At 41.9% G+C, this 12,425-nt stretch overlaps 1 protein-coding gene across 13 annotated transcripts in view; it reads right to left on the reverse strand.

Annotated features, from left to right (window-relative positions):
• Positions 1 to 12,425, reverse strand: part of FOXN3 (forkhead box N3) — a 233,356-nt gene that overhangs the window by 41,994 nt on the left and 178,937 nt on the right. For 9 of the 13 annotated variants that reach the window (XM_064151479.1, XM_064151459.1, XM_064151469.1 and 6 more), the window contains one exon: positions 12,341 to 12,394. The exons of the other annotated variants lie outside the window; for them this stretch is intronic. In XM_064151479.1, coding sequence (XP_064007549.1) covers positions 12,341 to 12,394 — 54 coding nt within the window. The remainder of the gene's footprint in view (positions 1 to 12,340; positions 12,395 to 12,425) is intronic. 13 annotated transcript variants of the gene reach the window in all.

Here is a 12,425-nt window from a genome sequence, read left to right on the forward strand (position 1 = left end):
TGGAGTGAAATGCAGTGCCAGGGCAGTGCGCTGCTCTGTGCAGCAGAGACAGAACTGGGCTGCCTGCTTGCTAGGCCCACTGTATGTGACCGCCGGCCATAAAAACCTGGGGCTGAACCTCACATGGCTTCTTCACCTCACAACAAGACGGAAAGCTCTCCTGAACACTTACAAAGGGCACCAGTTTCTTTTAATAGGCTGATATTCTCTTCTTTCTTCAAATAGAAAAGTAGCCAATGGAATTTACTAAACACAGTGCAGAGGGGGCAAGAAAGTGCATTCAAATGTTTCTTCTCCTCTCAATGAAGCAGCTTACTGTGATGACTTTGAAAATGGATCTCCAACAATCAGCTCAACATGGCATCGTTTAGACTGCAAGACCACAACACAATGCCCAAACACCATCTGCTCCTCCCATGAGTGGGTCTTGAAATCCTTTAGCTTTTGTAAACAACTGCTGGTCCATTTTATTTTGAGATGCTGTACAATGTTTCAGAACACACTTACAAGCCAACGATGATCTAAAGCTTTATAGTCTGCTAAACTTCTTTTAAATAATGCATAAATACCAAAAAAGACACACTGTACTCTTCATCAATTTTCATATCAACTCAGTTCCCTGTTGCATTTTCTGTTTATAGCATCAGGGCTTTAAACCACAGAATAAATAGTATTATTTTCTATTCCCTTTTAACTCTGTTGCAGAAACATATAATACATTTAATTACTGTTTTGGTATAGTCCACCTATGCAGACAGGCTGTGCTTGCATGAATCAACTGGTATCTCTGGATTCAGAGCACAAAGAGGTTAAAAAAAAACATAAATGAGGGCACTTCTGTCAACCCCTCCTTCCTCTCCCCTGCATTTCATCACACTGAAAGGGTTTAAAAGTAAAAAATTCCTTCCACATCATATAATCCTGGCATCTGCTGTGCAGCAAATCAAGCTCATTCATTTTGCTGTGTTATTCCCAAAAGTATCTGTAGAGATTTGGGTCCAGGTCTCCATTTTCCACTCCCTGAAGTTTCCAAATACCTGGTTTTCCTATTTAGGCACATCAGAAAAAGCAGTAAACACAGCTAGGGAATACAAAGCAATCTTCTCGGTCTAAGTGCAACGCTGATTGCATTACTTAAGAAATATAATTTCCTGAGGCTTTTTGCTACCTTATTTTATGACACATGTGATATGGTATCAATCTACAAAGTTCCTTCTGCTGCCCCTTTCTTCAGCGGCCTGCAGCTCACCTGTGACATTATGCAGTTCAAACATGAAGCCATTACTAAGATTAAGCCACAGAAGGAATCCAGTCTAGCGAGTGAGTAGGTCACTGTGGTCATGTTTATAATTTAGTAACAGTGGGAATAATTCATATCACAGCAACAATTCTCTACACCATTCCATTTATCAATTTTGAAGTAAAGTACATCAGCCCTCCAGGCAGTGATGGGAGACTGAAGGCTCCATCTATCTGGACTCCCTCTGTTAAGCCCTGGGCCGATATTATGGTCTCTAGTGTAGGATATAAGGGGACAGTAATTTTTCACCTATAACTATGTCCAGCAAACCTGTGCCAACAAAACCTTGGGAGTAGCACAGCCTCAAATTCACATTCTACGTGCATGCAGGTAGGGTTCAAGAAAAGACTGGATGAGGCACTTAGTGCCATGGTCTAGTTGATTGGATAGGGCTGGGTGCTAGGTTGGACTGGATGATCTTGGAGGTCTCTTCCAACCTGGTTGATTCTATGATTCTATGATTGTTCAACCTATCCCCCAGCCCTATCCAGTCAACTAGACCATGGCACTGAGTGCCTCAGCCAGGCCCCTCTTGAACACCTCCAGGGATGCCTCCACCACCTCCCTGGGCAGCCCATTCCAATGGCAAATCATTCTCTCTGTGAAGAACTTCCTCCTAACATCCAGCCTACACTTTCCTATACTTTCATCTGACCAATTTCCAGTGCTGACACTTTTTAACAGTTTTAAGACTTTTCCACTATGGTGGAAAAGAAAAAGCTACTTTAAAATATCTAACATAACCCCCACAAAAACATGGCTTGCCCCTGATGTACTGCTGCATAATAATTTTGCAGAGTAGCTGCAGCAGGCAATTGGGTCTGACATATGGTAGTCCAGATGCAGTTTGAAACAGGTACTGCTTTGATGCACAGCTTTGCTGCTCCATGACTTTACAGCAGTAATTAGAAGACTTCTTACCAAAGGTAAACAAAACAAAACAAAACAGGAACAACCCACTGGAGTCAACATATTCTTTTATAAAATAAATGACTCTGAAACTTTCAAAGTTCATTTGGCTCATTCCCAGTCTGCCCCTGGCAACTAAACGAGTACGATACACACCACGGCACGATGCCAGAGTAGTATCACAGCTAGAGATCCCCTTTCTTTAGAAATCCACCCAATTTCATGAATGAGATTCAGCATTTCTTATGTGGGCTTTAAAAACCAAACAATTCCTGCATCTTCACTGAAAGGAAACGGTCTCTCTTAGAAAATTATGCAAGGAACAGAGTCCAAGAGCAAAAGAGACAGAGAGGCTTAACTCACTTGATTCCTCTCCAGCAGAGTAGGGACATCTCCCCTTTCAGCTACACTATAAGCACCACTGACAGAGAACTGTGAATTCAGCAACATCATCCTGGGATGTAAAGCCCCACAGCCACTCAACACATCAGGAAATATCTAACGGTGCCTTACTACAGTAATGGCACCCCTAGGAGTTTTTTTTTGGGAAGTAATTGAGATTATTGTTAAGGGAGAGGATTGAAGAAAGAATGAAGGGGAGAGAAGGAACAACAATCTCTTACCTGGTATCACCACCAAGATGTATAAGAAAAGAACCAGAAAGATGTTGCCTTCAGAAGCCCAAGAAATTCTGGGCAACTGGTCAGGCAAATACAAAACCACACAACCAGACAGACAGACTTGAAGTAGGATGGAAGTTTGCTCCTTAGTAAACTGAAGGTGGAAAGTAAAGCAGAAAGACATGAACAGATCTCCACAAAGTTGACCCAAGTGTAGTTTCTGCTGATTACAAGCCCTGTGGAGACACACTCCCTACCCGCCCCCCAGCACTTCCCAGACGAAGATTCTTGTGTTACACAAACACTACAAGTGATTAAAAATGACACAAAATTTTGCAAAACCACACAGCATGTGGCTGCTTCTGCTGCCAGCCCCAAAGTGTTTAGCACGCTGTTATGTTATCAACTTTTGTACTCTGTGCCAGTCACTCCCCAAGGTGTTTATGTGAAGCACTCAGGCGAAATGAACAGAACATCTGTATTCTATTTGCTAATGAGCAATCATCATTTCTACAATTCTCCAGCCAGGGACTTTGCTGTTTGGAATACTAATGCCAGTTAAAAAAAATTAAAGGAAGAAGATAATAATGTTCTGCTCCTTAGTACTACACTTCCTATGAAATACTTTTGCACTGTTTACGATGCAACTGGACTTCTATTTCCACTGCTTTCCAGTATTTTTACAAAATTAGAGCTTTCAGAATATTCATGACATATACTTAATATATTTTCAGAATTAACATAATTTGCAATGCAGCTCTTGCTTTAATTACATTTTACTCACACAGAGGCAAGGATTTAAAATAAACTATTGCAAAAGCTTTTCAAACACTCTACTGAACATTCTCTTCATTGCTTGCTTTTTATATAGTGGCAGCACCCACAGCAGGCCAGAAGAGGTAAAAAAAGAGCTACAAAAATACAGTCTACAAACTTAATTATTTGAAATTCCTATGTGTGTAGAGAGAGCGAGGGAATGCAACAGCTTTGCAATGAAGGATGTGTTTTGTCTGCAGGCAGGAACAGCTATCAGTTTCCCTTGTAAGCAGTGGATATTTGTATCACATGAGGACCAGGATTATTCTGTGAGGGAAAAGGCCATGCTGTGAAAACAGCAACATGCAAGGCAGTGTGCCTCGCTGCCTCCTTCCACTGCAGTGCTTGGGCATTTCAAATGTGAACCTCTGTTATCATACTGTACATCAGAAATTAGTCTTCTCAGGTCAGTGAAGTTGAAAAGCAGCAAATGAGATGAGAATGGGATATTAAAGTTGACAAACTCAATTAAAGCGGCTTATATAAGAATCGTATTTCTACTTGCTCATGGTGTACTGAAAGGTAACTTACCAAGCAAGAGAAAGGCAACTAAATACGGGATTTGACTGATAGCTAAGAAAGTCTGATGTGGTACTCATGCTCTTGTGTGGGAGCAGGTGATGGGAAAGAATCCCTGCTAGGCAGAAGGAACACTGTATAGCAGAAATGTGTTTCTCCATACGAGAGCAGAGATGTATTTCAGTACGTTGTGATACCCTTTCAGTCTAAAAATAAGCACTCTCATCCTATGATCCACAATCTTGTCAAGTTGGGTCAGTACATTTCAATCACTGATGAGATATTCCCAACAGGATGAGATGTCTCTGCTGCTGTAGCCATTTCCAAGCGATGACATCGCAATGGAATGTTTCTGTCCTCAGCTGGGGAGGCTTTCTATTGCCATGGCAACTGGCAGCAGTCCACACGCCACAGAGGACCGCATCACATCACCTTGGCAGGACAGGAAATGCTGTGCCATACTTAAAAGCCACCGTCCTTAAAGAGAAAATAAAACAGCACAGAAGAGAGCAAGACCCTGACTCTTCCAGATGCTGGATGAAATAATCTGCTCATCACAAACCTCTCCCTTGCCTTGCAAGCTCAGCTGCAGACTGTGCTTTAAATCACTCCAAGGGCGATGTTTTGTTTGACTGAGATACCCAGCTGGCCTCATTTTGGTCAGCTAGACAGGAGGCAGGCAGCCTTTGTTTTTTCAGCATTTACCTCTCCTTTTAAGAAGTCACCAGCCAACTTAGAAATACCTGTTTCTCCTCAAAGAGCTTCCAGACGGTGGCAAAGCCAGACCCAGCTTGTGTGGAGGAGCTGTCTGCCCCCGAAAGCAGAAGGCTCCCAAAGCCCCACCCCATATGAGGCAGATCAAAACCAAAGCTAGATGATATGCAGAAATAAAAAGCTGTTTCTTGGACCATGGTAAGATAACCTGCACTTGTTCCCTTCTGCCCTCAGTGCAGACTGCTCTAGGAAAGCCAGGTAAAAATGCACTACCAGGACTAGTTCAATTTGGTTAATTTCACTTCCCCAAAACTAATTATATATATATATATATATATATATATATATATATATATGTCACTGGAATGTCATACATTGTTCTCTTCCCATCTAGAGAATACATTTTTCACTGCCACAGTCTTAACACATTCTACACTGAACAGCACTCTCCACACTACAGGTTAGGGAAAACCCCCTGCTCCTTCAAATGATGTATATACCTTTACAAGCTCACCTAGAAGTAACACTGAGCTACAGTGGTTATTATTTAACAACATATCCACTGGGGAAAAATAAACCACACACACCTTCTATAAATATTGATAAAAACCCTTCTGTTGCAGTATTAGTAGTAGGCACCAGCAAATGTAAAGGACACCATGTCCTGAAACTGCAAGAATGCCTTTACTTAAAGCAAAGCATGAAGCTATGTTTAAAGGCAAGCTATCTTTAAAACTACACATGCTAAACACAAAGCTACAGGTTGCTTGAAAGTAGAAGATCTGAGACCTCACAGTTTGAGAAAACCTGAGAAATGATCTGTGGAGGCACATGAGATTCTTTTAAAGGAAACTACAAGAGTAACACCCAAAAGAATTTGGCAAACCTCAGAAGCTATTTAAAGAAACTGTTAAACTGATCACGTATAAATGCTTGTTATAAACCAGTGGGGAAACACCAAACTGAGACTAAGAGAGACAACAGTTTATGCAGATACAGAGTACCCTTCATTTGCAAAGCAGGATTCCCCATCTCGCTGTGAATAAAATGGACACCCAAAGGCAAGACACAATACAATATGAGCCAAAACACCCCCCCACAAAGTCTGTCTCAAAATGCACTAGAATCACAAATATGGATGCGTTCTTTAACCTCAAGAACAGAAAAGCCAAGACTAGTAATAGAAGTTGAATGGCTCATGCTTATTATAAAGCAATGAAATACAACCAAACAAAAAAGCCCAAACAAACACAAAAAAGCATAGACAGGCCTTTGCCTCCTTTTAATCTCTAGACATCCTTTTCTCTCCCAGCATGCTATATTGGACCATATGTCAGACACACACCACAAAGAGAAGAGCCTGCAAAATTGAACTAACATGAAGAAAACATCTCTTAAAACTAAATTTTAAACAAAACACTGTAATAGAAATGGAAGAATACAAAGACACCAGTAAGTCATAGAATCAACCAGGTTGGAAGAGACCTCCAAGATCATCCAGGCCAACCTATTACTCAGCCCTTTCCAATCAACTAGACCACAATTTTTAGGTTTTAAGTTAAAGAACCAGATTTAGAGGATGTTCTTATAGTATATCCACTAGGGAGGAATGTTGATGTTTTGAACACAAACCCCAGTACATTCAAATTTTAAGTGTGGGAATGAAGTCACCTATCTTCAAAGTGCTTGTTGACCAGCAAAAGCCAAGGGACCTGAATCTTACTTTCTTCTTACAAATTAATGAAATAATGACCACTCTCATAATTGCTAAACTAGTTTAAGTGGTGTAAGATTGTAATTAGGAGAGAAAATTCATAAGCTAGTCCCAAAAGGACAGACATACAAAGAGCATCAAGCAGCAGGATTGCAGGAAACATCTGATAACCAAATGTGTGCACACAACTCAAAATGGAGACATTTGTTTATTGACAGTTGCAAAGTAGGCTGAACACTTTACTTACTGTAATCTCATTTTCAGTATTACACAGATCATTTGAAAGAGGGCAGCAGGGATATAAGTTTAACAAGCATGAAGCACATCCGTGTGCATATGTTTATGCTAACAACCATGGGGAACTTCAGCTCTTTACCTTCTGTCTTTTCCCTGCACGGGTCTGTGACAGCAGAACAACTTTGGTGCATGCCAAGCACGCAGCACAGATTCTCTCCTCCCAGTGTCTTTCGGCAGCTGCTGAACCAGGCTAACTGCTGGCTGCCAGAGCCATTCCCTCTTTGGCAGCAGCACTGCCCACTCTAGGCAGGGTTTACAGCTCTTTGGCTTCTTCTCTCTCCATCCCTCTGAATCAAGGGTTCAGCTCTTTTTCCCAATCAAACCTTGGCTCCCAGCACAGAGAACTGGCAGAAAACAGTTCCGCTAGCGGAAGACACAGCCACGCATTCAGTGCTCTACAATCCAATTTTTCAGGTTGGGCATCTACCGCTATGGATAGAGAGGCCTGAAATATGAAATCCCCAAAACATCCAGCCCTCCCAACATTGTCTGGATCCCTTTTAAGATCAAGCATTAAACTAAGCTGTATTTATGTTCAAACCAGAGAAAGAACAGCCAAGTAGATTTTTAAACATCAGTGTTGTGACAAGAGACATGCTGACAGAATCAGAAGTCCAAGTCAATTTGAGTGTTGTGCAAGTGATGGAGGATGTTTCTTACTCTTTCCTGGAAGACAGCAAGCATGACTGCACAAACCTAAAGATAGACACAGACCAGCCCCCCTCCAAACACCTCTGCTCTAGGTGTGCCTTGTCTTTCAAGGGCGCTGAATTAGACAGCATTGTTTCACAAGAGCTACTGGCTGAAATGATTCTCGCTCCACAATTAGCGCCTGCGTGATCAATGCAAAATCAGACCTATGGCTCATGCTCAGGTCCAGGCCTCCTGTACTGAGTCCAGCACAACAATTTCATAACATGCTGCAGTACCCTGTACAGCTGCATCAAAATGGTGTAGCACTGATTGCTTGTGACAGGAAGCATTTGTACTAAGAGATTTCTGAAAGCAGTTCAGTATTTCTTTGTGTGAAGTAGCTGAGAAATAATATTCTCAACCCCCCAACCTTTCTTTTCCTTTGTGCACTGCCAAGGAAAATGGGCCCAAAAACATGTTCTCTTTATTCTTTAACTGATGGAAATTACATTAGAGAGAAGCCCAGCACAAAGGAAGTTTTGGCAAGGAATGTGCCTTTTATGTTACATTCCATGAAACACTTGGAGATGTATTGACTGATATTTATAAAAGGATGCTCTTCATATACCTACACATGGTGGCTGCTGTAATGTTGATTTGATCTGCACTTCAAACTGGCAATATGAATCAAAACATTTTAAAACATGTTTGATGTAAGCCATTTTTAAAGAAACAAAGTCTTGGGAGTAACAATCCCAGAGCCTATTCTTTCATGTCTGTTCTTAAGACTAATTAGAACAAAGATATTCTCACTTACAGTGTATTTGAATATTACTGCAAATATAAGTGGCCTACAGTATAAGCAACTGGTTACATATCATAGAATCATAGAATGCATTGGGTTGGAAGGGACCCTTGAAAGTCATCTTGTCCAACATCCTTGCAGTGAGCAGGAACAAATGTGGAGTCGTTATTTCTAAATAAAAACACTGCAACTAAAAACATAGGGAATCCCAGTAGCATCCTTTCCTGAGCCCTAGAGCCAGATTTACTTTCCTTGCTTGTTCAGTGCTTTGCCACTGGCAGCACTCATTTTCTGTCCTCCTTGGCTGACTGCTGGAACTTCAAATCCAGAAAGTATTTTGGTTTCAAATTTGTTTTTAGCAGTAGAAACAGTGGTCTGAGCACCTTTTGTTGACAGACAGCAAAAAGACAAGAGTACACAAATACAGAATCAACCAGGTTGGAAGAGAATTCCAAGATCATCCAGTCCAACCTAGCACCCAGCCCTAGCCACTCAACTAGACCATGGCACTAAGTGCCTCATCCACCTCCCTGGGCAGCCCATTCCAATGCCAATCACTCTCTCTGCCAACAACTTCCTCCTAATATCCAGCCTAGACCTCCCCTGGCACAACTGGAGACTCTGTCCCCTTGTTCTGTTGCTGCTTGCCTGGCAGAAGGGACCACCCCCCACCTGGCTACAGCCTCCCTTAAGTTGTAGACAGCAATGAAGTCACCCCTGAGCCTCCTCCAGGCTAAACAACCCCAGCTCCCTCAGCCTCTCCTCATAGGGTTTGTGTTCCAGGCCTCTCACCAGTTTCGTCGCTCTTCTCTGGACACCTTCCAGAACCTCAACATCTCTCTTGAATTGAGGAGCCCAGAACTGGACACAGCACTCAAGGTGTGGCCTGACCAGTGCTGAGTACAGGGGAAGAATAACCTCCCTTGTCCTGCTGACCACACTGTTCCTAATACAGGCCAAGATGCCATTGGCTCTGCTGCCCACCTGGGCACACTGCTGGCTCATCTTCAGTTACTATCTAGCAGTACCACCAGGTCCCTTTCCTCCTGGCTGCTCTCCAGCCACTCTGTCCCCAGCCTGTAGTGCTGCTTGGGGTTGTTGCGGCCAAAGTGCAGAATCCTGCACTTGGCCTTGTTCAATCTCACCCCACTGGCCTCTGCCCACCTATCCAGCTTGGCCAGGTCCCTCTGCAGGGCTCTCCTACCTTCCAACAGCTCCACACCTGCTCCTAGCTTGGTATCATCTGCAAACTTACTGATACTGGACTCAATCCCCTGGTCCAGATCATCAGTAAAGTTATCGAACTTAGGCAGATGGGACTGAATAAACAGTCCTTCCCTTTCCATCACAAGGTGTGATCTAATCTACAGCTACAGAGTTTTGCTTAGTGCTGATACTATCACTGAGCTCAAAGATGCTTTAATAGCATTTGACTGCCCATAAGGCAGTCTTACTCATACCAGCACAAAGCTGTTTAGTAGTAATAATGCTAAGAAATTTTCCAGTTCTAATAAGGCTGATTAATGCACTAACACTTGCCAGTTCCCACTTCTTGCTCAGGTATAGTTTGGGTAGGCTAGTGGAGCTTTCCCAGGGTGGCAGTGACCTGCTTGTCCCAGTGCAGCAGGATCATACTTCACTGCTAGCCATGGACACATCCATGTCATCTTGGACAAAACTAGGGGTAAAGTGCAGCAGTACTAGGGCACTATCTTGGTGTGCAACAATTTGCACTCTTAAGGAACTGGATCATAGCCAGTTCTCAGCAGGTACTTAGGCCTGGTGGGGGAACACTGCCTCAGCTAACAGAGAGAGAGTCACCATGTGCCAGTATGTGTTTGGGGTGCATTTCTTCATTTCTCGTAGAACAAAACACAGCACCAGCACTACAGCACTACCCATCAAGTAAGACAAAGTGTTCTGTACGATTTCCAAACAAGTACTTCTAAATATAGGAGCTGCCACGCTTTAAAAAGAGATATTTCAAAATATTGCTGCTTTGCATATTATATCATTTATACTGCATGTACAAGAGTCAGCCTACAGATCTGCAAGGTCTTTAAAGAAATGAGTTTTCAGAACAGTACAGAAATTTAGTTTTCCATTTTTTGTCAAACTAAATCAGCACCGTAACTTAAACTGTCTCTCACTCTGGTAAATCACTCTCTTCCCTGAACACAAGAATGGATTAAAATGGGCCCAACATTTGGGAGGAGTTTTAGGTTACAGGCAAAATAAACATTTTTAAAAGACAGAAACTAAAGTAATTACTTATAACCCATTGCATCTCCCTAAATTTACTTCACCAATCCAATTTCTTTAGGTTCTGTTTGTTTTTTCTGGAAGGAAGAGAAATACTTGCTTAGAAGGTCCAACTAAATAACAGCAACAGGGAGCTGTTCTACTGTACTCATATTACCCTCAGTAATGTGACTGACAGTCAGAGACATCAGTACAGACAAGAGAACTGCATACAAAGAAAATATTTAAAGTTCATTAGCAGTCAAAAACCCCTTGGATAACATGACTACTGTTGCAACTTCTTCAGAGTTTTGGTCTATTTATTTCTGAACATGTGCCCCAGGTATAAAAATGTGCAAATATATCAGTGCTGTATAAAAGTCTATGAGTCACCAGGAGGAAAAGTGACACGGATGGAAATCTTAGTTCTTTTGCATCTACCAAAGTCACAATAAAATCTTACCTTTCTATAAGTAAGTTATGCTGTATTCAGTAATTGATGTTTATGTAATTAAGCACTCATCAATACTGTGGCCAAAGTGAAGCCACTGGGAAAGTCAGTGCTGCCACTGAAGTCCTGCATACAAGTTGCCCTGCCACAGAATCTGCCTTGTGCAAAAGCCCAGCAGAAATCCAGGCTATGCGTGAGTCACTTCCCTGCTACATCTCTTGAACACTAAATTGTTACAGCAAGATCATTTTGCTTGCCTCCCTGCCCATTTATCACTCTGTACACCTCTCTGCATTAACTTCTTTTTAAACCCTGTTCACAGTTAAAATTCAGACTCAGACTATACCATTTACTTCCCGATGTAACTTGCTGTTCAGAGTAGAACACATAATTACTGTATAAAATTTGCACAAATGGAATTTAAAATACGGCAGAAACTTTTCCCCCCTTTTACAACATACATGCCCTAATTAAGCTTAAAGCCTCCAATGTATGCTAGTATTTTGGAATGAGCTCTTTTTCACCTGTTGGAACTATGGCTGCATGAAAGGGACCTGTCACCACTAACTCCCACAGCAAACTCTAAGTCTTTATGGGAAAATATTCTTTAGATTTCCTTCACTGAGAGCAGCATGGCTGGAAATCTCTTTGGTGAAAACTCTTCCAACTCAACAGATTTCAGGGGCCAAACAGTGTTCTTCAGGTGACAACAGGTGAACATCATTGCTGCTCCTTGCGTCACCTACAAATTAGTCCACCAGTGATCCCACTGTACACTGTGCGTACCAGACGTGCAGCCTGGTAGCAGGACTCCTCATGTGAGCAACAAACAAGTGGCTTTAGTAATAATGTTTGTACCCACATACATGCAAGCTTTTATTCTGCTGTATCATCTGATATATTGTTCCTTGAAGGTCCCTTATAAAAGAAGGGAAACAATTAAAACCTGTATTTAGATGAGGCAACACTGTTCTTTGCATTAGCTGCAAATATTCAGAGAGTAAATCTTGTGCACACTTTTTTCTTCATTGTCTGTTTGAAATCAGGAATTCCCCCAAAACTAAGCAAAAAAAACACTGTGGGGGGGCAAAATACCAGATTTTCCACCTCAAAAGAAATGGTAAAACCCACCATTCCTATTATGCCCACCACTGCTTGCTGTGAACAGTGCTCTAAACCACAGGTCCAACAAGAGGATCTTGCTTGCTTTTATTCCACTACCGGCACCAAGACAAAAAGACTGCAGAAAGTATCATCGAACCCAAGGCATCATTATCTTGAATTTGTTTACCCTCTAGGAAATCCAAATTTTCATTCATACCTCTGGACAACAAGAAGTTTTCATCTTCTCTGCAAACTCTGGAGTTAATTATTCCTGGAAAAGAAAGATTTTCAGGAAGAAATGT

This window comes from Pogoniulus pusillus, chromosome 1 (genome assembly GCF_015220805.1).
Source record: "Pogoniulus pusillus isolate bPogPus1 chromosome 1, bPogPus1.pri, whole genome shotgun sequence".
NCBI lineage: Eukaryota > Metazoa > Chordata > Aves > Piciformes > Lybiidae > Pogoniulus > Pogoniulus pusillus.